Source organism: Fundulus heteroclitus, unplaced genomic scaffold (assembly GCF_011125445.2).
Source record: "Fundulus heteroclitus isolate FHET01 unplaced genomic scaffold, MU-UCD_Fhet_4.1 scaffold_152, whole genome shotgun sequence".
NCBI classification, from domain to species: domain Eukaryota; kingdom Metazoa; phylum Chordata; class Actinopteri; order Cyprinodontiformes; family Fundulidae; genus Fundulus; species Fundulus heteroclitus.
The window spans coordinates 134291-161906 of NW_023396564.1; the positions used below are offsets into that span (position 1 = coordinate 134291).

General features: G+C 41.6%; 1 protein-coding gene across 2 annotated transcripts in view; it reads left to right on the top strand.

The window, feature by feature from the left end:
- The window catches only part of LOC105935506 (nesprin-2), a 131249-nt gene that overhangs the window by 64864 nt on the left and 38769 nt on the right, over positions 1-27616 (top strand). For both annotated transcript variants that reach the window (XM_036129274.1, XM_036129273.1), the window contains 10 exons: positions 1930-2034; positions 2544-2698; positions 6001-6148; positions 6229-6323; positions 9558-9789; positions 10344-10538; positions 12603-12728; positions 16313-16468; positions 20372-20530; positions 23482-23648. In XM_036129274.1, coding sequence (XP_035985167.1) covers positions 1930-2034; positions 2544-2698; positions 6001-6148; positions 6229-6323; positions 9558-9789; positions 10344-10538; positions 12603-12728; positions 16313-16468; positions 20372-20530; positions 23482-23648 — 1538 coding nt within the window. The remainder of the gene's footprint in view (positions 1-1929; positions 2035-2543; positions 2699-6000; positions 6149-6228; positions 6324-9557; positions 9790-10343; positions 10539-12602; positions 12729-16312; positions 16469-20371; positions 20531-23481; positions 23649-27616) is intronic.

Here is a 27616-nt window from a genome sequence, read left to right on the forward strand (position 1 = left end):
AACACAAGGAAGACAATGAAGCACTGTTATTACAGTTTTTATTGGTTGCTTTGACCTGTTTGAAGAAACTGGCAACCTCTCAGTTTTCATCATCACCATCTCTGCAGAGCAAAAGACACCTCTAGTTAACCTATTTTCATTGGTTTGACACATTTTCCCCGCCCTTTGGCAAAACAGTTAACACAGATGTCATTTATGCAGCCCAAACTCCATTGCTTTAGCTGTGGTAGTTGAACAGAAACCATATGTTCCAAGCTCTTAGAAACTTCTTGATCGGTATGAAATCACTGAGGCACCTGATTGACACTTCTTTACACAATTTTTCAATTTGCAATCAGCCTGCTGGCTTTACGTAAAAGGTGCCATGCTGTGTGTTGTTCTTTGCAAGCATGGATGGTCTAAGGCAGATGAGAGTCAGAGTAAGAGGTAGATGGGTCAGGGGAAGAAGATTATGAGGAAGAGGAGTCCGTGTACGAGGTGTAGCTGTAGCTAGAAGGGATCAAGTTGCAGACAAATTTGGGCAACTATGATTGATCATGTGGTAAATCATGGCCTTTCACTTAGAGGGGCGGGACAAAGAGTCCAACCTTTTCTCAATAGAAACAAGGTTGCATCCATGGTAAGAGTTTTTCAACGGGAGAGCAGGTATTGCTGCTATACAGTATATACATCTGTATCTATTCCTATAGAGGAATTCTTCAGTGCATGGAGATGGAAGGTATATGATCACTGCCCCTATGAGCAGATGCCCTTGCTCAATGCAATGACTGCTGCTGCCCATGATATAGATGCAGAGGCATGTCAAGGATGGATTAGACATGTAAGAAGATTTTTCCCTAGGTGCATCACAAGGGAAAATATTGAATGTGACGTAGATGAGGCCTTGTGGCCTATTCATCAGGAACAAACAAACAGCCCTAGTATTTTCTGTTGGAATCTTTCATTTTTTTGGAATATTTAATTTGTTTATCTGGAAAAAAAGAATGAAGAATCAATAAAATTTGCATCACAACATATTTGCTTCTGGATCCATTTTTTGCAAAAAGGCAAATTTGATTACAAATTACACTGATATGTGAGCTGCGTACAGTCTTTAGCTACAATGAACCAGCAACGCTCCACTGATTCACAGTGAGTGTGGTGTTTTGTATTTTGTTGCCCCTTGTGAAACGAATGATTGGAAGGGATCAAACATTTGTGTGCAAGTTGTGTTGTTTGAGGGCAAAATCTGCTTTTGGATCATATGTTAAATGTTTTGGCAGAGTTGGAGCCTTTTGCAAACAAAATGTTTAATTTTGACCATTGTTGCCACAGTTTAGACCTCTGCGTTAACTGTTATGAAAAATGTGGGCTTTGAGTTGACTGCTGCGTCAAAGCAATCAATACAAACTGTAAAACTAGCATACTTTAGCCAGACAGCCTCCAGGGGGGAACCTGTGTGAGGTTCCCCCTTGCTTCAAACGTTCCACCACCATCTCAATCCCAAAGAAATGCAGCACCACAGGGTTAAGGGCCCAGTGTGCGTTCCCCTCAGGGACAACTGCATGTCTGCGGCCTTGGATAGCTTCTCAGTGTCTGATTCTGATACTGATCCTTATTCATGTCAAATGGGTGAATCATTCCTGCACAAGTCACGATAAAAAAAAAAATATATATATAAAAAAAGCAACATTCATTCATTTTCCTTCTACTTCATAATAGTTAAATGTGAAAATATGTTGAAAAGTTCAAGGGTGTCAACACTTCTGCATGCAACGGTGGACAGGCTAAATAGCAGGAAGCTTTAACAAGTGTTAACTTGCTTCCTGTTTCGTAGTTGCAGCCCATCCAGGTCCTCAGGTCACCTGTCTCCTGAGTGCACTGCATGTCACAGTGACCCAGAAATGAGGTTGTCTCTGGCCTCCTGCCATGTGTCTGGCTTGTTTACAGGAGGAGCTTAAGTGGCTGCAGGACTTTGAAAACGAGCTGGAGTCTCTGGAGAGAAGTCTGGAGGATTGGCAGCGGCGGCTGGAGAGTGGAGCTCAGACAGACCAGGTATGACATGAACATGAAGTATTTCACTGTGCTGAACAAGTTTTAGATGGACAGCAGGAGTTTTGTGCTTCTGTTGTTCTGTTCTGTGTTTTGTTTGTGTGAGTCGAAGGTCCAGTTCGTAGCTCTGGCATCACACTGTTTTGCTAGTCGGTTTTCATTGAGCTCCACTGTGGTTCTGTTCGGTTGATGTTGGCAGGAAGCTTTTGCTGTGAGCCGCTGATTTAAGAGTCAATAATGAACATTTGTTTTGAAATGAATGAGCATTTAACAGGTGAATACTGGACCCAAGTGGCTAAAACTTAATCTGTGGGACTCTTTTTAATCTCTGGAGGAACAAAGGAAGAAATTGTCTCACTCTTGTTACTGAAGTAAAGAAAAGGAGGACTAAATTAGGGCGGAGGAACACAGAACATAAATATAGAACATAATCTTCTGGTCCTCTGCTGTGAAGTCATGTGATGTTGGTCTAGACTGTTAGTATTCCTGCTCATGCCACCATATGTTTCCAGTCTGGCCTCCTGGAGCTGAACGGCTTGTCTGCTGACCTGGGCGTGCTGAATGAGTGGAGCTGCAGCTTGACCCTAGGTGGCGCTGCGGCACGCCGCCTGCAACGCCTCAACCGCTGCTGGGCTCAAACGGCCACAAGAGCAGAAGAGGCCTGCAGGTAAGTGAGATCCATGAACAGCACCAGCCACATTTAGTGGCAACCCTGGCAGCAATGGGATCCATCTGTTGTTGTGGCAACGAAATCTTGCACTGCGACAAAAAAAGAAAAAAAGTTGACAAATAAAACTTTTAATTTACATACAGTTATTTGGGGGAAAACAAAATCTCATGTTATGAAATATTAAATCACTGGTTTTATGTTTACTGATAGCAATTCCCTAAAATATTGTTTAGTTTATTATTATCATTATTAGTGTACTACTTTAAATGTTTCAAAGTTTATACATTGGAAAACCCATGACTTTCTGCTTCCCACACATTAAAGAAACACCTGTTTTGGAGTCTCCTATGTTCTCAGTTAGCTAAAAATTGGGTTTATAAATGTAATCCACTATTTTAAATATTTGATATATTCATATTTATTCACTCATATTCATGTCCTGCAGTAGACACCTCCTTTTCGGAAAAAAAAACAAAACAAAAAACACCAAAATAAAGGCTACGTTCAGACTGCAGGCTTTAATGCTCAATTCCGATTTTTTTGCGTGTTCGTTCACATTTCAAAATATATGCGTCTTGTATGTGATCTCCTGTGTGAAATGAATTCATACAACTCAAGTGTCCCAAATGCGCAGTTGAGGACACAATGACGATACTTATCGGAATTACGACCACATATCCAAGTGGCCTGGGTCGCATTAGAAAAAATCCGATCTGTGTTGTTCAGACTGTCACGAAGGAGCACTGCACAGCCAAGAGTCACTCGCACGTCGGTGCAACAGGGGCTCCATATGGAGGCTGTTGAACCACCTCTGTATTGGCCATAGATGAAACAACCCCAGCAGAGTTAAACCCAAGGCCACCACCAGCATCCCCAATAGTTTCTGCCACACCTGGACTGGAGAGGCCGCACCCACCTAGAAAGACTGGGACAGGGACTGAATCCTGTCCTGCCTCTCCGTGGTCATCCGAGCCAGCATGGCCACCAAATCCAAGGCCATGCCAATAAAGACCACCTGCTAGGCTGGGATCAGAGAACTCATGGTTCACCACTATCCCTAGTGCTTCAACATGGGCCAGGACCTTTGATGTCGCCTGGTCTGAGCACAGATGAGCCAGTCCTCTAGATAAGGCAGAATCTTTAACCCCGACAGGCACAGAGGGCTTAAAACCGCCTTCATGGACCTTGTGAAAACCCAACGGGCTAAAGAGAGCCCGAACGGCGGGACTGCAACCTCGTAAACCTGTTCTGTGTTTTAGGTTAATTGGAATATGGAAGTACACGTCAGACGTCAGTGGTGCAGAGCATGCAAAATAGTAGAACCTTCAAAAACCATGTGGCACGGTAGGGAAGCTAGTATTTTTATGAATGTCTGAAACCGCAAAATTAGTCAGATGGCTGTAAGGAGATGATGCGGTCTGCTCATGCGCTCTTTAACAGAGAACTGAGCCACAGAAAAACCGTGCCGAGCCCACCTATCGAACTGGTCTAGATTTAGCACGATTCAGTTTGTCTGGCATAGTTCAGTTCAGTTTGCGTACCATTTACACTCGATAGTTATTTTAGTTACCAAGCTCGGACCGTTCTCGGCATGGTTAATAAAGGGTAGTGTAAATGCGGCTTTAGAAGGCTACAAAGAGCACTCCAATCAAACAAGATGACGCTGTACCACACTGAACGTGTGCTTACCTCTCTTAGACCTGCAATATTCATTAAGCAGTGAAACAAGGACTCATAGGAGCGATCAGCCTGCAAAGCACACAAGGTCGACTGTGAGAAGATCAAAGAGACCAAACGTGCTATTTATAGATGCACGCCCAGGTGGGCGATATGTCAGGTGCGTGACTTTGTTTACATTTAATCTCGACCAGCGCGGAGCGCGAGGAGACATATCCACGTTGTTAACTGCCATTGACAGTCAGGAAGGAATGAAAAAGAACTTGTGTAATGTTACCCAATCAGTATTTCTTCATTTGAGACAAAAAGCAAAGATCATTCATTAGTTGAAAATGTGGAAAAATCAGACTGCTACACAGATTAAACTGTTATATTGCTGAACAAGAAACCAAATGTCTCCACTTTCTAATATTGCACTTATTCCTTTGTCTTGATCTTTATTTCATGATTTCTACACTCATTTGTTAATGTTCCCAGAGACATACGTGATTTTATGTGTTCAATGTTTTACAGTTAGAATGAAAATAAATAGATTTGAATTGTTCAATGTCTAGTTGTCCGAGGCACATGTCTCGATTCAGAAAAATATCAGAAACTGATATCAGAAATTTTACAATTTGACAATATTAGAAAAAAGTTATGTATCTGAGGCATTAAAAATGTGAAGGTATTTATATAGTGCCGATTCACAATGAATGTTGCCTCAAGTTTATACAGTTATATAGTGGATACAGTTCAATCATACAGTGAGATTCCAGCTCAGTTACATCAATTCCAAAAGATCCAAGTTATCACACAGCTCAGTTTATTACTTAAATTGGTTAAGTTGCATTGGTTAATTTGAGTCACTCACTTTGCATCAACCTCCCCCGAACAAGCAGTGGAGAGGACATCTCCCCCTTTAAAATGTTGTTCTTGGAAATTTGGATATGCTGAGTGAGCTGAAGTTCAAGAAAAAAAAAATAGAAATAATCTGACAACATTATCATTATTAACATTTGATTCCACCTAAAGGATCAAGCTCTTAACAGAGCTCCTATTTTTGTGATTACGTCATTGAGGGGAGTGGTGACCTAGTGGTTGAAGAACATCGTGCTTGTGTCCTGGAGAGGTTGCAAGGTTTCTGGTTCGGCTCCAGCAGACTGCCACTTTGAGTCCCTGAGCAAGGCCTAAATACCACCTAAATACTCCCTGCTGCCCAGTGTCAGCGCCCTGCTCCCCAAGAGATGGTTAAAATGCAGAAGGACACATTTCATTGGAATGTATGTTGCAATGACGATAAAGATGAAAATTGTTCTTACAGGGTCACCTATCATTTGAAGAGGTGGAGCTCAGGGTCAGAGGTGTTAATTTAGCCAACTTCATTATCACGTGACGTCTCGGAGGCCATAAATCTCGTTTGACAGTTTTTAGCTTTGAGCTTGACTGTTCACACCCATCACTGCTCTCCATGTAGACCAATTTACAAATTAAACCTTTTTTTTCTGGCTCTATATCGGTTGTGGTCAATCAGTGGATAAACGTTTAATGTTTCAGTTTCTCAAGTGAAACCTTGTGAAGCTTAGAGATTAACATGCAGCTTAACAAAAGTTTGCTCACCCTTTTTCTATGTTTATGTTTAGTGAGCTACAGACAGAGCAACTGAGGCAGCAGCCTTTTGAGCAGAAGTGCGAGAGCTGGATGGTGTTCCTGCAGAAGATGGAAGACAGTCTGGCTGTGGACATTAATGGTTCTTATATTGGTCTCAGGCAGCAGCTCTGTACCCACAAGGTATCAAACACAAGGAGGGCCTCATTGACAGAACTGGTGGAAAAAACTGTCCAAATAACTGATCTGTCCTGCTGTTGTAGAGGTTTCAGGCAGAGATTGTCATTGGTCAGCAGATTCTACATTCTGTCATTGCTGACGCTCTTCATCTCCTGCAGAAAGGCGAGGTGGAGGACAGGTAAGAAGATGAACTAGTGAAAAGAGCTGCTCTTCTTGATGAAAACAGACTCCAAACATGTTTGATCTGTATGTTTTCCTTTTATAGCTTTTCAATCATTCCTTCCTATTTTGCACAATATTGATTTAGACTTTCAGAAAAAAAGAGTTTTTACTCATTTTCAGTCCAGTCTGTGTGTATGGCCATGAAAGCATATTGTACTGTGTGTTCTCAAGAAATTATACTATGAACATTAGCATAGTATTGTTTTAAAGGTCACTAGCAGGCAGTTTAGTACCAGGTCTTAACCTCAGTCAAACCTTAAACACAGTAAAAAATAAACTAATAGAAAATCATAAATCCCATCCTAACTGCTTTTCTCTGCCGAACCTCTGTCTCTTTCCTATTCATTTGACTTTGGAAAACGGTTGAAAGCAATTAGGGCCGGCGGCGAGGAAGTGGCTAGCTCCGGGTGAAAGCCTTCCTTTGGGAACCAGGCCTGGGTGAGCTTTACATGGGTCTCCAGTGGGCTGTGCTCGACCTGTGGAGCATGGGAATCTGAAGGGTTTTCTTAGGCTTCCTGTGAAAATATAGTAGAGGGAAAAGAGAGTAACTTCTTCGGAGTCTGCTTCTACAACTGCAGAGAAAGATATAAAAATAACAACAAAACCAACCATAAAAGTATCACAGGTACAAACAACCAACGCCTTTGTAACATTACTGAAAAATACGTAGTATTCTTTAATACCAGATGCATATAGTGATAGACAAAGCTTATAATAATAGGGTTTATCTTAATAGAAGTGTCTGTAAGAACCGGGATCCAAGCACCTGAAAGTATTTGCGAGAGTGCACTTGTGTATATATGGCTTATCCATGAGAAAATGCTCCATAGTGGTTGTGAGAAACCAAAGTCTCACTCCCCTGAGTGCCGAGGTGGACACCAGAGACCCCAGATGCTCGAAAGCGCCCACAGAGAAAAGGAACCCAAGAAGGATCGACACAGAGATAGCTGCCTTCACCATCCCAGATAAGAGAAGAGGAGAGCCCCAAGTAACCCCCCAGCAGCCATAGTGCTGAAGCCCCTGGGAGCTGCAGCAACAAGCCCGCAGGTTCACTGGCAGCCAGCTACACCAGAGCGGATCCAGTCATGGGCCCAGAGATCCAAGTTTTAGGTGCACCCCACCCCCCAGCGGGGCCCCGACAGAGCCATGGAGCCCAGGCCCCATGAAGTAGCCACCAGGAGTGAGTCAACGCACACCCGCGCACCCAGCCCCAGACACTGAGGACCACCAACGCACCAGTGTGTCAAGGCAGCAGCCAATGGAGGGGAGCCGGACAGGGACTCCACACTTACTGGAGCCCCCGGACCAGGGAGGTGATCCCCATCCATGGGGGGACGGACCACAAAAGGAGGGTGCCCAGCACAGCCCTCTCCCCCTCCGCAAGAAAGCCCCCCCCCCCCCCCATACACACACACACACACACTCACACACCCCATAAATGTCTAAATGCATTTTGTTTAGTGTAGGGCAGGGGAAGCCATCAGGGGCGAGGCCTACACAATCATGCCCATTGACTGGTGAGCAACATGACCTCCCAGGAAGCCAGCTTCCCCGCTGACTCCAAAACCCACTGGGAGAGGGAGTCACCACTAGCAGTGCCACTAAAATCTGTGCGGTCCGAAGCTGGAGACAAGCAGTGAGGCCGAAGAATCAACAGCAAACCGGAACCAACCCCCGAGTCCCCTTGGACCACCCCAACCCCTCAACACTGCAGGAGAACCCAGATTATAAAGAATTGACCGCCAAAGGGAAAAAAAAGTCATGACTACATTTCCCCCTCAAAATCACTGTTAAACTAGTTAGCCAGCCCGCCCAAACCATACAGACCCCTTGTTCTCTAGATAGCACCAGCACTGAGAGTCATAATGAACCAGGACTGAGACAAGGAGCTCGAGCATCTCTAAGCAACGGTGTATTAAATCTCCAGCTTTTGTTTTGGGGGATTATTTCATTAGGATTAAAGAGACAAGACCATCATCACTGACGGTTATAGGATGTATCAGAGTGCCTGAAATGTCAGACAACAGCGAGCTGCTGATTAAGAAATTGTCCAAATGACAATAGGAGTGATGGACACTTGAAAATAAAGTATATTCTGTGCTGTTAGGATGAAGAGATCACCATGCATCACAAAGACCATAATAACTCATGTATAGTTTGACTATATTTATTGCCAACTGCGCTGAGTACCTGTTGTATTCAATCTGTCTATTTCTTCATTTAGACCAAAGTTGAATCCTAAAAAAAGTGAGCAATCTAGATGTTTTGGATGATTATAAATAGATATTTTTATTATCACAAATATACCTGCTGGGTCTCTAATTGTGTCTAATATTGTAAAACTAATGATTTTGTGGACTCGAATAGCTACTTCTTTGTCTAGTTATAGCAGGCAGAAAACACATTAGGGAACTCAGGTAAGTTAAGATCCTTTATAGTTGTAGCTGATTTATGAATCTCTTGTAATAAGTCAAATCAAGTTTATTTTTATAGCTCATTTCAGCAGCAAGGCAGTTCAAAGTCCTGTTATTATGGGCAACAGCAACTCTAAACAGCTGGGTTTTCAGTCTTGATGAAACAGAACTGTGTTTCGGCTAATTTGCAGTTTTCTGAAAGTTTGTTCAGGATTTGTGGAGAGAAATTAACTAAATGCTGCTTCTCCATGTTTGGTTCTGGTTCCGGGTATGCTGAGTAGACAAGAACCAGAAGATCTGAGTGGTCTGGAGGGTTGCTAAAGCAACAACAGGTCTTTAAGACAACATTTGCCTTTAATCTTTGAGGCTAGTTAAAAATCTTCAACTATTTCTCTCTGGAGTCAGCTCCCTGCTTTAGATTTACGTATGGATTATTGTAACCTCCCAAAGGAACGTCCTAAAAAGCTGCTACTGGTTAGGTAGCTCATTTATCTCATGGTCAATAGGTAGGCACCGCTTAGTTTAAAAAACACCCCTCTATATTTCAAGTGTCTGCATCTAAAGTGGAAAACAATTAAGAAGGTTTAAACCCCTTCAGAAATCCCATTTTATAATGCTACAAAGTGTGGCTCCATGGTAGCAAAATCTATGATCTTTCAACAACTTTGTTCAAAATCTCTGCGGAAGTTAAAAAGGAGAGGAAAGTCGAGGCATTTGCTATGGAGGCATTTCGTAAACAAAGTTTTCTCTAACGTACTAATATTTGACTTTTCCAGGAGTGACTTCATCCTTAAGCTGGCCCAGCTCAGGGAGCACTGGCAGGGGGCGGTGCAGCGAGTTGACCAGCGGCGCGCTCTGGTGGAGGGTCTGGTGAGGCGCTGGCATCTGTACACCCGCAGCCTGAGAAAGCTGCAGAGGTTCCTGTCAGACACACAGAACCTTATCCCCCTTGCTGGACCGGCCCGCTGCAGCCTCCCACAGCTGAGGCGATCTCTACAGGACCTCCAGGTGGGACAGACACAAAGTGTGCTGGAATCCAATCTGTGGAAACTTGGAGTATTTTTGTATCCGCTATAGTAAATTTTGAAGAATTTGGCAAATTTTTACTTCTGAGGTCATAAAAATGTTTTAAACACTGCTGCCGTTTAATAAACAGATTGACTACTTATTGAATGAACAACATGAGTAACTATTCAGCAGGGAGTAATAACACTAACTGTTGATAGTGGAGATCCTCTGATAAAACAATCATTTACTACTTGCTGTCAGATTTTTTTTTGTAGTTTGATTAGCAATCAATCTCAGTGTCTGTTTCCAGATGGTGAGCTGATAGAAGAAGCACTTCATTGTATTTAAATCAGAGAAAAAACATGATTAGGACTAACCTTTTGGCTTTAATGCCTTTGGACCGTTAATGAACCTGAAGGACGAATCATGTGGTTTGAATGGATTCCAGTAGAGATGCAACAGGCTGCTAATTTACCAACTGAGAGCTCCTCCTCAGAAATACTCCCTTTCACTGCCACCCGTCTCAGCCTTTCCTTCCCTACGTTACTCCTCAGCACACGGAGCTGCTGTTCCAGAGGTATCAGAGCACCTTCATCCACACTCTGGAGGTCGGCCGGCAGCTCTTCTCCATGGCCGATGAGGAGACTCAGACCCAGCTGCAGCAGCAGTTGGGAGCCCTGCAGGAGGAGTGGGAGAACCTTCACAGCCTGCTGGCAGAAAGAATGGATCTGACAGAGGCCATCATTAAGGTGATTAGCCACACTGGATGTTTAGTATTTGTTGTGGGTTGTCATCTGAAATTAGAAATCTGTCGTTGGGGAATCCCACTGCAAACAGGTTTACAGGGAAGATGTACACTGATAAGAATTTATGGCCATTTTCTGACCCTCAGCCTTGACAGAGCTTTGACGTAAAGCTGATACTTTTAGTAGTTTCCCATTTCTTGCTAAATATAATATAGCAAGGTGATACTATTCTAATCTGCTGAAAATAAAAGCAACATTTATCCTTTCAAAATCGTATTTCATATGAATTCACACTCATGTAGCGACTATGAGGGTCTGTGGTAATGTGATGACAGAAATATAAACTTGTGTAATCTGCACAGCTATGTTGGGAGATAAAGTAATACGTCTGATCTAAACTAGGGTGAGCATGTAGATATCAAGGGGAAAAAATGTCTGAGAATGGAGCTTTGAGGAACCCAACATTTGATCTTTGTTCAGCTATAAACACAGTGTTACCAGATTGGGCTGGTTTTCACTTAGTTGGCCTTCTTTTGAACACGATATGCTGGAAAAAATAACTTTTAGTCGGGTTTTTTTGGGGCTGCATTTGGCAACATTTTGTGTGTTTCTAGAAATAATTAATTGGACATTTATGTTAAAATATTAGTCACTGTGTGGCAGAAAAATAAAAAATTCAAAATTTTAATAAAATGCCATGTCCTTGTCCTCATTGTATTAGTTAATTTATTTAAAAATGTGTAGAATCTGTCAAACCTGATATCATGAACACTTAATAGTCTCTGGTTAATCAAATGTTACCATGAAACAGGGACATTTACACCTGAGGTCGACTATTGGTTGACCTCAGGTGTAAATGTCCCAAATGGGGTTGAGCTCCACTGATCAGCTGGAAAAAGTTTCATGGCCGTGGGTGAAAAAGAAATGTTAGATTGATCTATTCTCTGTGTGAGAGAAAGACATTTTATAAGTCACATTTACAACTCATACTGGGGGACTATTGGTAAGACTTTTAGAGGGTTGCTATGACAACGTGAATGAGAACATGATCTTGTGTGTGTAGGTTATTTGGTAGCCTCACTGTATGTATGTGCAATGTCTATTGTTTGCCTAAGTGTTTTTGTGTTCTAATGGCGTGTTCTTTATTATGTGTGGAATACTTCTATGTTTTTAACATGAGTTCAAAAGAGGGTGAGATTTGGACTGTTTGTGTTGTTTTTTGTTGTTGCTAGTTTTAGACCATTTCTTTCAATGTTTATTATCCTAAACATATCCTAACAATATTACTTGATTTAAAGCTGTCATAAAGTTGGATTGGATTGGTTTGTTTGTTTTTTAGTTGTGTGTGGGCGGGAAGTTATCAGTCAGATCTGGCAACACCAAACAGAAAGTTGTTTTGTCTGCAGAATAAGATTTGAACCAGCACAGTTAGGATAACACAGCACTCAAGATTTCAATCCACTTTAGTTTTGTGGTGTAGTTGAAAACCTGATTATAAAGTTATTTTTTATTTTATTTATGCTAAGGCATACATCTGTTGATAAATTGCCATTTTAATAATATTTATAAAATATTAAGCTGCAAATGTGCCTGGAAAGTGTTAATTTATGCCGGTAATGCTCAAATATCTTCAAATGTGACTCATGGGGCAACACAGAGAGTGGTTGTCATTCAAATTAGAAATGCTGATCAGCAAATATCAGTTATTTAGACTGAAAATCTGCAGCTGAGGAGGTTATTTTCAATGTGTCATCTTTAGCACAACCAAATCAGATGTAGAGGTTTATTCTTGCTCCTCCCTGAAGTTTCCATGCAAGGCTGTTTAATCCAGCATGAACAAGCCCCAATTGTTTCTAACACTAAACATATCCCCCATCTGTCTCCGCCGTCTGCAGACAAGCTAATCCAATCTGGGCTAATTAACGACAGTGGATGTTTGCAGAGATTAAAGTACAACCAAGTGTGATGTGCCTCTTGCTGTTCATAAAGCAAATCAGCTTGCAAGGATCCTATCATGCTGACATGTGCAGATTAATATTTCCCCTTTTTAACCCCTGTTTGTCTTAGAACTGGGACGGTTGTGCGACCGGAATAGCAGACAGCATGCTGCAGCTAAAGGAGATGAAGACCAGGGTAAACCAATCGTTGCCAGAATGTGATGCTGACCTGCAGAGTGCCGCGAGGTTCAACGAGGTGCGTTCTATAAACATCATTGGTTCTAAAAGCACAACTGAACTCCATTTCCAATGCATCCTGCTCCTCCGCAGACGTTATAAACCCATCGGTTGACTGCTGTTTTCCCTACAGCTTCAGTGGCGCTTTATCACATACAGTTATCCCAACACAGATTGTTTAACTTTGAACACTTTTTTGTACTACCAGGGCCTAGTCCTTCATACATTGTGAGTTCAGATAGGTATCCTTCTAAGCCTGTGAAGAACAGTCCATTCACAGATGTGGAAAAATTTATTGCCCCCCTTGATAAACATGTGCAAAAGGTCTTAAAGGGGAAATATCATGCAAAAACCACTTTTTTAGCACTTAAATACATTTTCTTGTGTACTTGGAGTCTCTAGGAGTGCAGAGAAGTTGGACGTAGTCTGTTCAGCTGCGTAGATATCTTTGTTATATTTGGGATGTATTTTTCAAGTAATTCAGATTTCTCTGTTCCCTATTACATTTTTTGAACAATTACATCCCAGTATTTGCTGCAAAGCTGCTAAACAAGGCCATGGACTTCTGGCTGACCAACTTTGCAAATCCACCATTTTTATTTTTATGTATTTATTTTTATTTCCTGAAGCTACAAATGGATACGTAAAAATGTTCAGTTGTTGGGTGTACTAAAGCTGCAGTAGGGAATTTTGAGAAAATTGTAGACTTGGCCTTAAAATTTGAATAAGCACACCGGCAATTTTGAGCTTGAATGACAGTAGCGCTGTGTGGGGGAAGGACTGTGTACAGCGTGTAGGCAAGAGAGCTTGACACTGCTAACAACCAATCAGAGCCAGACAGTCCTCCTGGTTGGTTGTTTCGGACCGGGAGCGGTGTATGTCTGCAAATGGCAGTAGGGCCTCTGGTGGGAGCCAGAGGAGCTTGATTCTTTTCACGGATTATCTATCTCATATTTTACTAATATTTTACATATTTAATGAATATGTAGAAAATACATTTATACAAAAGTTAGCTACTGTAGCTTTAATCCACACAAGTAATTACAATGTCCACAAGCATACTACAAAAATGGCCGAACAGGATGGAGTGGAGGACTCTGTGACCTGGAGGGTGGCAGGGTGTGAAGGGCCTCCTTTAGATTTAGACACAGCACCAAAATGAATTGCTCTGGGGCAAAAGAGAAGCTGTGGGGCAACAATAACGATGAATTCAGACCAAATCATAGCAGTTTCACTTTATATAGACCACAGCGATGAATGATTTCAATGTAAAAAGGAAGAATTGAAAAGCCTAATATCTCCCCTTTAAAATGAATTCCTTTTCTGTTGCAGTAATATAACCTTACACTGAAAATTATGAAATGCAGCCCATAAATTGGTGGGGGGATGTCATTTGGCAAAGAGTATTTTTGCTTACAAAACGGAAAAATCAAATCTTCCCCTTTACCATGTCATAGCGTTGGGACCTACAGAGGTTTTTTTGCATCGTTATCTTGCTGTATGATGCAGCTACAGCTCATTTTCACTGGCAGAGGCCACCTGGTTTTCTTTAGAAGTGCTGATTATTCTGAGGGTTAATCATACCATGTTATCTAAGATGCTTCCCGGGACCTATGGAAAAGAAACAGGCCCGCAGTATCACTGGTACTCCACCTTACTTAACAGTGGGCATGGGGTTCCTTGTATCATGCCATTTATATCAGCATATTGAAAGACCTATTAACTGGGTTGACTTTAAAGTATGTATATTGATTCAGATGTGCTCCTGCTGCAAAAAATGTATGTCTGCTGCTGATACATACAGCGGGGGGACATTCACAGTATTCTGATGCTCCATGACTGGGTACATTGCTTTTTTGTGATGTCAGCGTCTTGGTTAATTTGTTTCCTAAAATTGTTTGCATGTGAGGATCAACTGTTCATGTGTGAATTAAATTTTGCTGTATTTGTGCTCCCAAGTGATCAGAGGATTATTCTCCATAATAATTAGACATAAGTTGCATAGGTTATTAAAGTTTCTGTAGAATTCTGCCTAAAAAAGCGGTTATTATTGGGACACTGCTGCAACATTTGAATCTTAGGCTCGTTGATTGTGCGGCAAAGATAATGTGGTAGACTTAAGGTACACTTGTCCAACATATCTGTAGTATTTCGGGGGGTGGGGGGTTATCTAAGGTTATGTAACCAGATCCAATTAGGAATAAACCCAACCATGCCTTCACAAGTACCCCTTTAAAACAAAGTACTACAGCAGCTAAAATGATTTTTTTAACTGTACCCCTTACCCTAGAGACCATTAAGTCACATTTACTGCACAAAAAGAGGGAAACATAACTTAACATTCTTTAATAAATGGGTCTCTGCTTAAACTGCAGTGAGCCAACATGCACACAGTTCCACTTAGTCATGTTTAGTACTCACAAGACCTTGAAGAGGGGGCAAAAAAAATAAATGCAGGTCTGTTTAGAAATGTAATTTTTCCTGTCCTTCTGTTCTTCTGTCCGAACTTCAACTATTATATATTCCAAGTCAATAGGCCTACCTGGGAATACATGTCCAAACTTGGTTTATGATAAATTCTCAAACTATCATTCTTTCTTTACTGCATCTGCATATCTTATTGATTGTTTTGCATTAATTGAATTTCTACCTACATTTTACGGTGTGAAATGTAGAAAAACACTGTGAAAATCAAAAATTTCAAGAATGGGTTAGAACGGTTCGAAGGTTTTTAAAAAGCAATCCAGTTGGCCTCCACTGCTGTCATCTGCAGCAATATTTTTTTACAAGTGAGAAAAAATACTTCAAAATGTAAACCTTTTAGCACTGTTACACACTTGCAGCAAGAAGATTTTGGGTTTCGAGTCCCAATCTGGGGTATTTGCATGTTCTCCGTGTGCATGTGTGGGTTCTCTCCAGGTACTCTGGCTTCCTCCCACAGCTCAGAAACATGACTGTCAGGTTAACTGGTCTCTCCAAACTTCCCTTAGGTGCGAGCCTGTGTACATGGTTGTTTGTCTTGTACGTCTCTATATTGCTCTGTTACGGACAGGCGACCTATCCAGGGTGGAGCTCTCCGTGTGACCAATGACCACTGGAGATAGCCGCCAGCTCCCCCCACAACCCTGCATGGATCAGCGGGTATAGATAATGGACGGATAGAGTTAAATGTTTTAGCCAAGGAACATTTTGAGTTGTTCGGACTGAAGGAAAACATGGAGAGGTTTCACTTCAGACCAAAATCAAGCTCTCGGCTCGCACTGGACACTACATAGATGGACATAATGGATTCATACATCAATTTGTGTCCCTCTTTGGTATTGCCAAATCTAAAGCACACAGAGCTTATCAACTCTGACCCATCAGAGCATTTATCCTCCAACCCTCCCCTCCCCCCAGCAGTCACTCCTCCCCCAGCTCGTCCTGCAGGCTGGGACTCTTAATCCCCTCATGGGGCGGGTAAGAGAAAAGAGACAGGAGTGAGGGAGAAAGAGAAAAGGGCTGAACAGAGGGACGGTGGCTGGGTGTGTGTGTATGGGAGAAGCACAAAGCTGCGGAGGAGGGTCCCTGACGGTGTTTTGATCTGTGTGTTATGGTATGCAGGAGAACGAGGACTCCCTGGAGGACTGGGCTAAGAGCCTGACGGAGCTGAGCACCATGAAGACGGATCTGTCCCAGTACATCATCGCTGACGATGTCCTGCTGCTGCAGGAGCAGGTGGAGCACCTGCACTGCCAGTGGGAGGAGCTCTGTTTCAAGGTTAGTATGCTTCGGCTCTCACTCCTGCCGGAAGACACTGAGTGGCCAGGGTGTCAGACCACTGCAATCCTAATAGACGTGTGTGCTGCTCTGAAAACATGCTGTTTTTCTGTGTCAAGTTTTACAACAGAAAGCAAAGTTCACTTACCACCAATCCTAAGACTGCTCAGATCAAACGCAGTTAAATCACCTTAAACAGTCTTTAGATTTGATTTGATTTTTAAGACATCGGTGGCTGAGAGATCGATCAGAAGTCTACAGAAGCTGTACCTAGTCAAGACTTGTCAAGTTTTGTGTAGCACATTTCAGCAGCAAGACAGTTCAAGGTGCTTTACATCATGAAAACATAACAAAATCATATACATATGGAAACAGTCACTGGTTGTTAAACCAATAACAAATATTAAATTGTATCAGATGAAAACAGCAATACACATCAAATATGTTGGTCAATGTTCCTGTTATTATGGACTGAAAAAACTCTAAACAGGTGGGTTTTCTGTCTTGATTTAAAGTGTTTTGGCTGATTTGCAGTTTTCTGGAGATTTTTTCTAGATTTGTGGAGCATATGAACTAAATGCTGCTTCTCTGTGTTTAGCTCTGGTTCTGGGTAGCTACAGCGGGTGCGGGTTTGGGTTTGGGTTGCTCTAAGCCAAACATTTGGGCCAAAATTGTTATGTCAAAAGGACTCAAGGGCCAAAAAAAATACAATAAGAAAATTACCCATAAATTATGTTTAGATTTTTTTTTTACCTGATCTACAAAATGTGAGCATGCAATATTTTAATTAAGCAAATTAGGAAAAAAAATACGAAATCATTGTGGGTCCAAAAGGTAAAAAGGGTTTTGCACATTTGCCTTAATAACAGATGGTCATGCACTTTGGACATTCTTTCGGGCTCTATTCTCAGCACTAAGTAACGAAATTGGGTCAGTCTCTGTTTACAAACACTTGTTGTCTTTAGCCAATTCTAATAAGTATTAAAAACAGCTGAGTAAAAGTCACTAGATAGATGTGATCATATTTAATATGAAATTAACGAAAATTTAAAGTGTGGTTATTAAGAGAAATGTTGTGTTGTACCTAAAATTTTCTACTATAGCATCATTTTAACTTGTTTGTAATAATTGTTGCCCTTATTGAAAATAATAAAAAAGAAAATCTCCATCTGCATCAACCACCTTCGCTGGTGGGCCAAATTCATTTTTAATTGCAGTAGTGGGTCACCAGATATCAGCCCAGGGGCCTCAAATGGCCCCCAGGCCACATTTTGGACACCGCTGCTTTAGGTGATTTGTGGAAGCAGGTTTTAGCATTTTCTGACAAGAGTAGACAAGAGCAGGAGTTTTTTTTTAAAGAGAAAACAGCAGGTCAGCTGTTCAAACTGAGGCAAACCGAGGCTAGCTACCAAACTACGCAGCTCATCTGATGTTTGATAGTCCTGTGAGAGGATCTGTGCTTTCAAGGTTGCAACATATTGTAGATTCTGCATCGTTACTGTATCTGAAGTCTGACTGCAGACGTTATGGGCTCTTTGGGTGATTCAGGTGAATCTCAACCCCCAGTGGGTCCAAGAGGGCTGGCCGGGGATTGTTGTGGGTTGACAGTGGGTGGGGGTGAGGGGCATTGTGGGAACAGATGGTCAAAGGAGACTATTTGTTGTCATGAGCTGCACGGATTCAGAAGAAAAGGTTTTCCTTTAAGAATAAGTGTGTGTGTGTGTGTGTGGGGGGGGGGGGGGGATTATACTGACACCACATTGAAATGTTGCATGGAACAGTGATTTAACTCCCCCCTGGAAATGAAGGCATTATCAGTCTGTCTGTTGTAGTGTGGTGTTTAGCCCTCTCAGTTGGAGGAAGAGGTCCACCTTGATTCCCAAATCTTTTGAGGGTCACTGCTTGTTTCTTTAGATTTCCTCCCAAGGCCTGAGATGTCCTTGCACTATCGTGGACGGGTCTCGGCTCGTACTTTTTCAGGCTTGCTGAAGGCAGAACATTGGCTGCTTTTCACTCAGCTTCCATTCACTGTTAGATCATTTTCATAAGGGGAACCGTTTTGTTTGGTAAACCTCCAGATTTTGATCTGTTTACCATTAAAGTAGAGAAACTAGGGATACACCTTCTTTCCAGCAGATAAAGAATATCTAATAATTTCTTCAAATGTAAGTAATGCTTCTAAAAAGCAGGTGAATGAACAACAGTGGGCGTGCTACTGGTGCATTCACTGATTTATGATGACAGCTAACACAATATGAAGACATAAAAAATGCCCACATAAGGGATACTCAGAATTGCTCTTTATATCCTGCACACGGAACCTTCAGTCACTGTGCAGGTGTGCAGGTTTCTCTCTGTCTTTTATTTCATTGTAACCTCTCAAAGACCAACCAGGAGATATGGACGGGCTTAAAAACAGCCACGACACTCAGCCTTATTGTCACAGGGGTTGCATCCTTTGCTGAAGTCTGAACTTGATCCTGGCAGCATAACCAGCTGGGAGCAGGAATGACTGAAGCCTTTCACTGAAGTACCAGCAAACAACAGATCAGGGCATGTTAGAAGTAAAATGGGACGATGCAGAGCTTCGTGTTGAAGATTAGCCAAAGAGTTCAGAAGCTACTGCAGTGCTTGTGGTCCACTTGGCAATATTTACTCAAACTGTGGTGAACACTCTGGTAAAAGGTAAATCCAAACAACTGAGTGATAAACTGGCAAGTGTATTGATTGACAAGTTAAACTTAACTTCTATTTCCTTGTGATGCTCAAAGCAATATGTTCACAGTCATCATTGTGTTGTTCAGTCATGACTGAATTTGAAAGAATAGGAATAACAACGTACTTTGACACAGTGACAAGTGATTCCTATCAGCTCTTGGTTTGTTGCAGTGTACCAGGTCTTAATTAAACATCTTAGTTCTAGGACAAAAATCTGCAACAGATGGAGGCTTTCTGCAGGTGTTTTTTTTTAAATAGAAAAAGAATCCATGAAAACCCGAAAACTGGACCTACGGTATGCCTCTTCCTCAGTTTATCCTTCTTTACTACAAATCAACTTCTTAGAGTGGTCTTATTTAGCAATTTCTGAGATTTTATGTGACCTTTACATAAGAGAAACATAAAGCCCTCGTGGTCGTCATCAACTTTATTTATAAAGCACTTTAACATCAGCCACAGCTGATACAAAGTGCTGAACATCAAAAGCAATAAATTACACTAAGGGATTAAATAAATAAACTAAGCACACGATAATATATTAAGAAACTTGCTACAGAAGACAATAAAAAATGGAAATGCAGATGCAAATTATATGAGTAAAAATGAAGTAAAATCAAATCTCAGTTGGTTTGAAGGCCAGTGAGTAAAAGTAAGTTTTCAAGCGAGTTTTAAAAATGAACAGTGAGGGGGCCTGTTGTATGTGCATGGGTAGAGTATTCCATAACTTTGGGGTCCTAACAGAGAAGGCCCTGTCCCCCCCTAAGCTTCTGCTTTGAGCTGGGAACCACCAGGAGCAACTGGTCAGTGGACCTAAGAGGCCGATTTGGGTTGAAGCTGTGGAGAAGCTCTACCAAGTAGGACGATGCTAAGTTATTTAAGTGTTAAAAGATGTGCTGCAGACAAGCAAGTGAGAACTGGCTAGAATTAGATAAAGGGAATTACAGTAATCCAACCACGATGAAATAAAAGCGGTTTTCAACTGTTTCATTGAAAGTATAGCTTTTATCTTTGCTATTTTTCTCAAATGATAAAAACTAAACTTCAATGTGGTTCTTATTTGACTGTGAAGTATAAATTTATTGTCTGTCGTAAAAGGAAGGTTTGGCCCTAACATACATTGCCAGGGAGCTGAGATCAAGCCATGACCCCTGTTTCCTTTCTGCCCTCCAATCCTGTTTGCTATAGGTGTCTCTGCGCAAACAGGAGATCGCTGACCGCCTGAATGCCTGGATCATCTTCAATGAGAAGAACAAAGAGCTGTGTGACTGGCTCACACAGATGGAGAACAAGGTGGCTCACAACTCTGACCTGAACATTGAGGAAATGGTGGAAAAACTAAAGAAGGTGGGAGGCTGCAGCAGAAACACATTCACAGTCTGTACACTCTCACTGAGACACTAACCGGTGCTTCACCAACAGCCAGAGTGGCCTTCAGAGTTAATCATGTTCTTGTTCCCATTTTGTCATGTTACACCACCAGACAAGTTATGTATTACTGTGAAGTGAAAAGAAAATGATACAAAGTTTGACGGGCCAGGGAGAAAGTTCTGGTTCAGAGTAAAGCAGGGTTAGGATCTGAAACAATCTCAGAAGCTTTGAACATCTCCCAGAACCTCCATCATTTGAGCATAGAGAGAGAATGGACCACCCGCAGACCTACTAGGACATGGAGGTCCACCTAAACTAATCAGACAAGCAGCTAAGATGTCTGTGTTAACACTGGAAGAGATGCAGAGTGCTATCTGTTCTTTTCGGACTCCCCCCTGACATCTGGGGTGATGCCTTGTGTTTGTCTCCCTGGGGCTACGCGGTGTTGTGTCATTCCGTCTGTTTTTAAGTTATTTAATGTTTAAGAAATAATTCTTGGTCTGTTAGGTATTGTCCAGTGAATGTCCGCCCAAACAGCTGATATTGGGACAATAGTTGAAAGAGTACGTGTTAACACAACAGCAGGAAGAGCGATCAGAATTCTGAATAATGTTGGTCTTAACTTTATTCAGTAATTATTTGTACATTTGGTTTCATTTTATCCATTCATGCCGATCTATCTGGAAACAAAACATGTTTTCCAAGAATAAAGCAGACAGCTGGATTTTCTCAAGGTGGAGTTTTTGCTGCAGCAGACAGGAATTCTGAAAATGAGTGACAATCAGAGCAAATTGTATTTTCATCAGAAATCTGTAAACCACAGAGTCGTTTACTTGTTTAGAAGGTGCAATATTGAGCGTAAAGGTTATGAATGGAGTTTAAACAGACAGGATTCTCCTCATATTAGGCAGTCTCGGTATGTTGAAACAAATCACGGGAGAAGTGTTGTTTTTCCTGTTTTAACCGACTAACAACCATAAAGTGTCAAAACTTCTCGTTCACTTTTTAACAAAAGCAAAACATCTCTACTTCCATGTCTAGTCGGTAAAAATGAGATGGAATTGACTAGATCCACTCTAGCGAACCCTTGGTTCACTGCAGATCCAGCTTTGAGAACCAAAGTTCATCTTAAAGAATGTGGAATGAGATTAAATTAACTTAACTAATTTAGAGCATTTGGTATGTGTTCAACCCATTTACAATGGAAGTCTGAGTTATATAAAACATTATTCGAGAAAATAACATTTTAAAGAAGGATCTGCTCAGTAAAAATCAATAATCTTATGGACACCTGATTTCTATTAATGTAATTATTTCTCCAGGAAATAATTAAGACTCGAATTGGTAACTTATGATGCTAGAGGGCACTGTAGCGGACGATTGATCGTGTGGTCAAGTGCCCATTAGCTTGATGGGTTAATATTAAAGTTACACAGAAAAGTTACACAGAAAGTTACCTCAGTCAAACCTTAAAAACAAAACTGTAAAGACACATTAAAAGTAAACAATTTTACATTTTCCCTGCTCATTTGCTCTGCCTTTGTGTTTGATTGGCTTTGGGCATCTAGTTGGAAGCAGTTGGACCAGGGTGAAAGTGATTCTCTGTGCAGGGGGCGAGGAAGCGGCTGGATCAGGCAGGAGCTGTGAGCAAGTGGCTCCACTTCCTTCATGCAGGTCTCTGGCTGTAGGAAGCTTCACACAGCGGAGCGTTGGGATCTGTGTCCTTAGGCTTCCTGCGAGGGCCTTTGCACAGCTTCCAGGGGCCACTTCCAAATCAGCTTTTGTCCTGCAAAAGATAAGAGAAGGCGCTTTATTTGTCATTATATATACAAGGTGCATACAACATAATTTCATAGAAACCAGCATTAATAGCCAGCCTGACCAGCATGTCTTTTAGTGGAAGGGGAAACCAGAGAGTTTAGCTCTGTTGCCAACCTGCTTCGAGGGGAGGTTCCTTTGTGCCTGTAAAAGTCTCACATTTCTAGTGGCTTACAGTTTATAGTCTGATTTTATATTCCACTTGGCTGAAAGCACAACATTGGCCTTCCAAAGCCAATTCTACATGTCCTTTGCTGTTCTCGGGCGTATGTGTTCCAGGGTTTCTACCGTTCTCGCCACTTTAACAACTATAACATCTCCAGGTGACAAACTTGCACACATACACCTCCAACACCAACACATTTATTTCTACACGTATGATAACACCCATCCTTTCACACACACAAATTAGAATGGCCTAGTCAAAGTCATTTCCAGTTTCAGCTCAGCTGTGAACGGGTTGAAACTGTGTAACGTGGGATTTCTGCTCAGACGGAGCTGTACAGTATGGACTGCTCGGTTCTGCTGAGTCTGTGATTGCAGAATGCTCTGAATTTCCTCGTGGCCCAAAAGAGATGCGAAAGCTGCTTTTGTTTGAGTCATAGTCCCTTTTATTTACTATAGTGTAGATGTAGGTGACTGGGGATCAGGCCAGGAATAAACATTGTAAACAAGATGGGATGTAGCCTAAAAGGATGGATCTAAATCCTTTTATCACAGCGATGCTTATGGTTTTTCTGGAGGGAAGCCTGTTGAGAGATGTGGAAATATCCCTGGTGAGAAGAAACAATGGTTTTACATGGCAGTGTTTATGGCTTTCAGTGATTTTTGAATTAGTTTTTGTGTATAAGGCTAAATTTGTAGCCCTTTACACAACAAATGACTGCTTTATTTTTTAAATTACAAGGAGTCGGACCTTATTCATTTTTAGATACGATTTTTGAAACTTCGCTCCAGCTTGTCCATAAAAAAAAACTGTTACGAAATGGAACAAGTGGAAGGCTAAATAAAACGTCACAGACCTAAAAATGTATCAGCACAAGATGAGTAATATCTGAAAGTCACTTCATTAAGAGATGGCCTATTCTTTTTTCTTTTTTTTTATTCAGGACTGCATGGAGGAGATCAACCTGTTCAGTGAGAATAAGACCCACCTGAAGCAGCTCGGTGAGCAGCTCATCACAGCCAGCAACAAGACCAAGGAGACAGAGATCAACGATAAGCTGAAGGACGTCAACGACCGCTGGCAGCACCTGTTTGACCACATAGAGGCCAGGTAGGAACAAATGGAAGGATGGTGGCTCGATCATGTCTCAATGAAGCGCAGGCTCTTCCTTTTAATTTCAAGTTGTAACTGTAGTTATGACTGGAGAGCAGCTGGGTGTCCCAGCTGTAAAGAGCAGCAGTAATGCTTAACGGCAACAGCTGCTGCTGGTGTTGTTCCACACAGGTCACACAACAGTGGGAATGAGGTAAGGGGAACACGGACTGCATCTTAATGACAAAAACAGCAAGTTATCTGTTGCTCAATCATATCTCAGACATTTGTTCTTTACTGCTCTGGTTGAGCTTTATATATGTTATATTGGTGCACTACTGTTACTCTGCAGCAAAAATATCTGCAGATTAAAAGGAAAAGTTTCACATGAAGGAGTACAAAAGAACAATAACTTATTACATCACATCTGATTCCAACACATCCCCTGTTTGCAGTCGTTTTGGCACTTATCAGTGTCCCTGCATTCAGACGTTTCCGAAAATAAAAACCTCTAACATTGTAAGTCCAGTCAATGAGATGCCAGAGAAATTCCTGGAGAGATCAAAGTGCCACCACATTACCTTTCCCCTACCTGTTGCTGCTGTTGGTCAGCTGGCTGAAAGGAGGCAGCTACAGGTGTCTCTTGTTTAAGACACATGATTACTCAGACATTTAGTTTGGTGCTCCTGACTTCTGAAGTGGGAATGAATAACCAGAGTGAGATCCAAACAGCTGTCTGAGGAAACTTTTTCTCTCTAAAAATAACATGAGGGTCAGACTGAGGTTTACCAGAGAGAACAGCGGTAAAGACCAGGAACTCTGAAATGAGGTACTACAGACAGATGAATCTAAAACTGAATTGTTTGGACAACAGAACAGAGACATGAATCTTTATGACATTTTTGACAGAAACAAGATAAAGCATTGCAGAAAAAGAACCTGACTCCAGCTGGGAAGCATTGAGGTGGAAGTGTCATGGTTTGGGTATACTTTGCTGCAGCAGGACCTGGCCAGTTCACCACCGTAGGCTCCACCATAAACTCTACCGTGTATCAGAGGCAGCTTGGAACATGACAATAACCCAAAACATACCAGTAGAACCACCAAGGACTGGCTGAGATGAAACAGAAAGTCATGGGCCTAGTTAAAGCTCAAATTTTAAATTTCATTGAGATGCTGTGGGCTGACTTGAGACAGGCTAAACATACAAGAAAGACTTCAAACATCTCACAGCTGAAAATGAGACAAACTTTCCTCAGATTGATATCAGAGATGTTAGATGGAGACAAATAGGATCACACTGGAGTGTATTTTTAACCAAAGGGAGGAACACTAGCTATTATGGGGTATGAGGGTCCTAACTTTTTCCTACGTTACAAGTAACAGTTTGGTTGATATTGTTTTTTGAGTAAAACAATGAGAAATGTTGTGTTGATTTAACCACTGAAATTTGATCATTTATTTTGATAGAACTGAAAATGCAATGCGGTGTTTTTTTTCATTATGTGTGTCACTTTGTGTAAAAGAGTAGAGATATATTATTATGTGCAATGCTGTGGGCAGATGGACATTGTATCTATAAAAGACAGTACCGGTGTTCTGTCTAAGGATGGGTAATACATGTAGATACCTGAAGTCAGAGATGTAGCACTGCGCCAGCAGATTCCTCAAGAATCACAGGGTGACCTGTAGTTATAACCTTTGGTTCTCCTCTCCATGATGCAGGAGTACCTGTGCTGTCTCTCCAAAAACATGGAGAAGATAGGTCCTCTCCCCCCAGAATTACAATATGTGCACTACAGTAGTCCTGTGGTGACGCAAAACCAAGACTGCTTGAAAACCATATTGCTTTCATACTCTCTGTGTTAATGGCAATCTACGCTTTGGGCCCATGTTCTGGCGTATTCCAAAGTGCATTTTAAAAATCCCTAAAACCTTTATTAGGATGCTGAGCAAAGATGGCATATTGTTCTATAATGTTTGGTGCCCATTATAACAAACATTGTATATGTTTATGAAGGACCGAGAGGTATAGAGTGATTCCAACATCAGACCAGAGAGACATCTGTATTCCCATCATGCTGGCTGGATGCATGATATATACACACAAACCCAGAATGTAACCCCAGTTTAAGTCTATCCATGCCCATTAAGGCTCTCTAAATCACAGATGAGGCTTTATCTGTGTCTGCTGACCCGGCTAACTGTTTTGATTGTTGGATGCTAGGGCATCTACCTAAAACGCCATTGCTCCACCCTTGTCTCCACCACTTGTGTCCTGGAGCTTCTGTTAAATACCTGTCAGCTGACTGTGTCCTGATTGAAGACAATCAAGAACTTTACATGTTTTATCTTTTTTTTTCTAGCATTGTGCTTATTGAAGGTTCTTTGGATCTTGTTACATAACTTTCATTGACTGTTCTGCCCTATCTGGGCAGATGATTGCATAGCATTTTGTAGATCACTGAGAGAACTCGAGGAAGGCAGTCACCTTGACACCAGTATGTTTAACATCTTGAAGCTTCATATAATCAGAAAGTACTGAAAGTCAGTGAAGGTTTTTTTTTTTTTTTTTTTTTTTTTTTGGTCTCCTTATTGGGTAATCGGAGTGCTAATGACATTCCAAATAAAATCTGAAAAGTGTGGTGTGCATTTGTATTCATCCCTGCCTGGACTTTCATTTGGCCAGTTGTGCTCGTAATTAGTCCTCAAGGGAAGGTTTGCTGCATGTTTTAGATTTTTGCTTAGTTCAGCACACCTAAATCCCATGAATGGGTCACTAGCTGAACATTCCTGGAAAAAGCCTTTCTAACACATGAATAGCTGCACTGTCTGTAATGTTTCTTCTAGAACTATCCTGTACTTCATCCTTTTGCCCATCTACCAGCACCACGTTCCTTGTTCCTGCTATAGAAAGGTGTTAGTTTTCTTTCACATGTGGTGTCTTGGATGTTCAAAGGTTCAGGTTAGGTTGACTATGTTGTAGTCTAAATGGTTCAATATAAGAAAGCAAGCTGGTCTGCTTGGTGGACTGTCGGGACCACTCCAACCTAAAATCGGGGATATTCAACTTTTTGGATTGTCTTGCCCCGATATCCTTGCGTGTGTCATGTCCCCCGAGGACAAACAAGCACTAAATCTGTAAAATTTGACAAGTAGCCAATCAGAAAGTGAGGTGAGGGATTCTTCTGAGAGGAATCATTTCATAGTGCAGCAAGAATAGAGCCCCCCGTCGCATTGTCTTCACTTCTTTAACCAACGCCTTTTCTTTTTATGTTTTTTTCTCTTTTAATAGTGGTCCACAAACTATCACCATGATTCTTTCTGGTCGTCCATGTTTATTTACTCTGAGCCCACGTTTGATCTTGAGAGGATTTGCAAGAATTCCATCTGATATCTGAATGTTCCTGAGTGAAATCTGTTTGTGTGTGGTGTGTTGAGCTAGCTTTACGCGCAAACCTGTTTTATCAAAGATTTTTTTTATCGTTAGGTGTGGTGTCTCTCAGACTTTGAAAATCGGCTGACTATTTTAAAATCCTGCCGTGTGAAGCCGTCTTAAGTGGATAATTCTAGGGATTGTCTGTCCACATTAGTCTACTCAAGCTGCTTAACCAGATCAGAAACCCATTTGCAGTCTTTCCAACTGTAAACCTTTTTCTTTCTTTGGCCTTTTTGGGAGCGGTAGTACTTACTAAAAGTATTAAAAGTATTTGCCATTTTATCACACAGCCACAAACTATGGGTGGACTTTATTGTGGTGTTATGTGATAGACCTTTGGTTGTATGTTTTGAGTGGGTGTCCTGCTGGAAGGCGAACCAAGTCTTCTGCTGCTTCATTCATCTTCCCATCAACTCTGAGCAGCTTCTCTGTTTACTGAAGAAAAACATCCCCACAGTATCATGTTGCCACCACCAGCATGTTTCACTAATGCTTTTTGGATGTCAGATGTTCAGTTTTGGTCCTCTCTGACCAGAGCAGCTTTTTC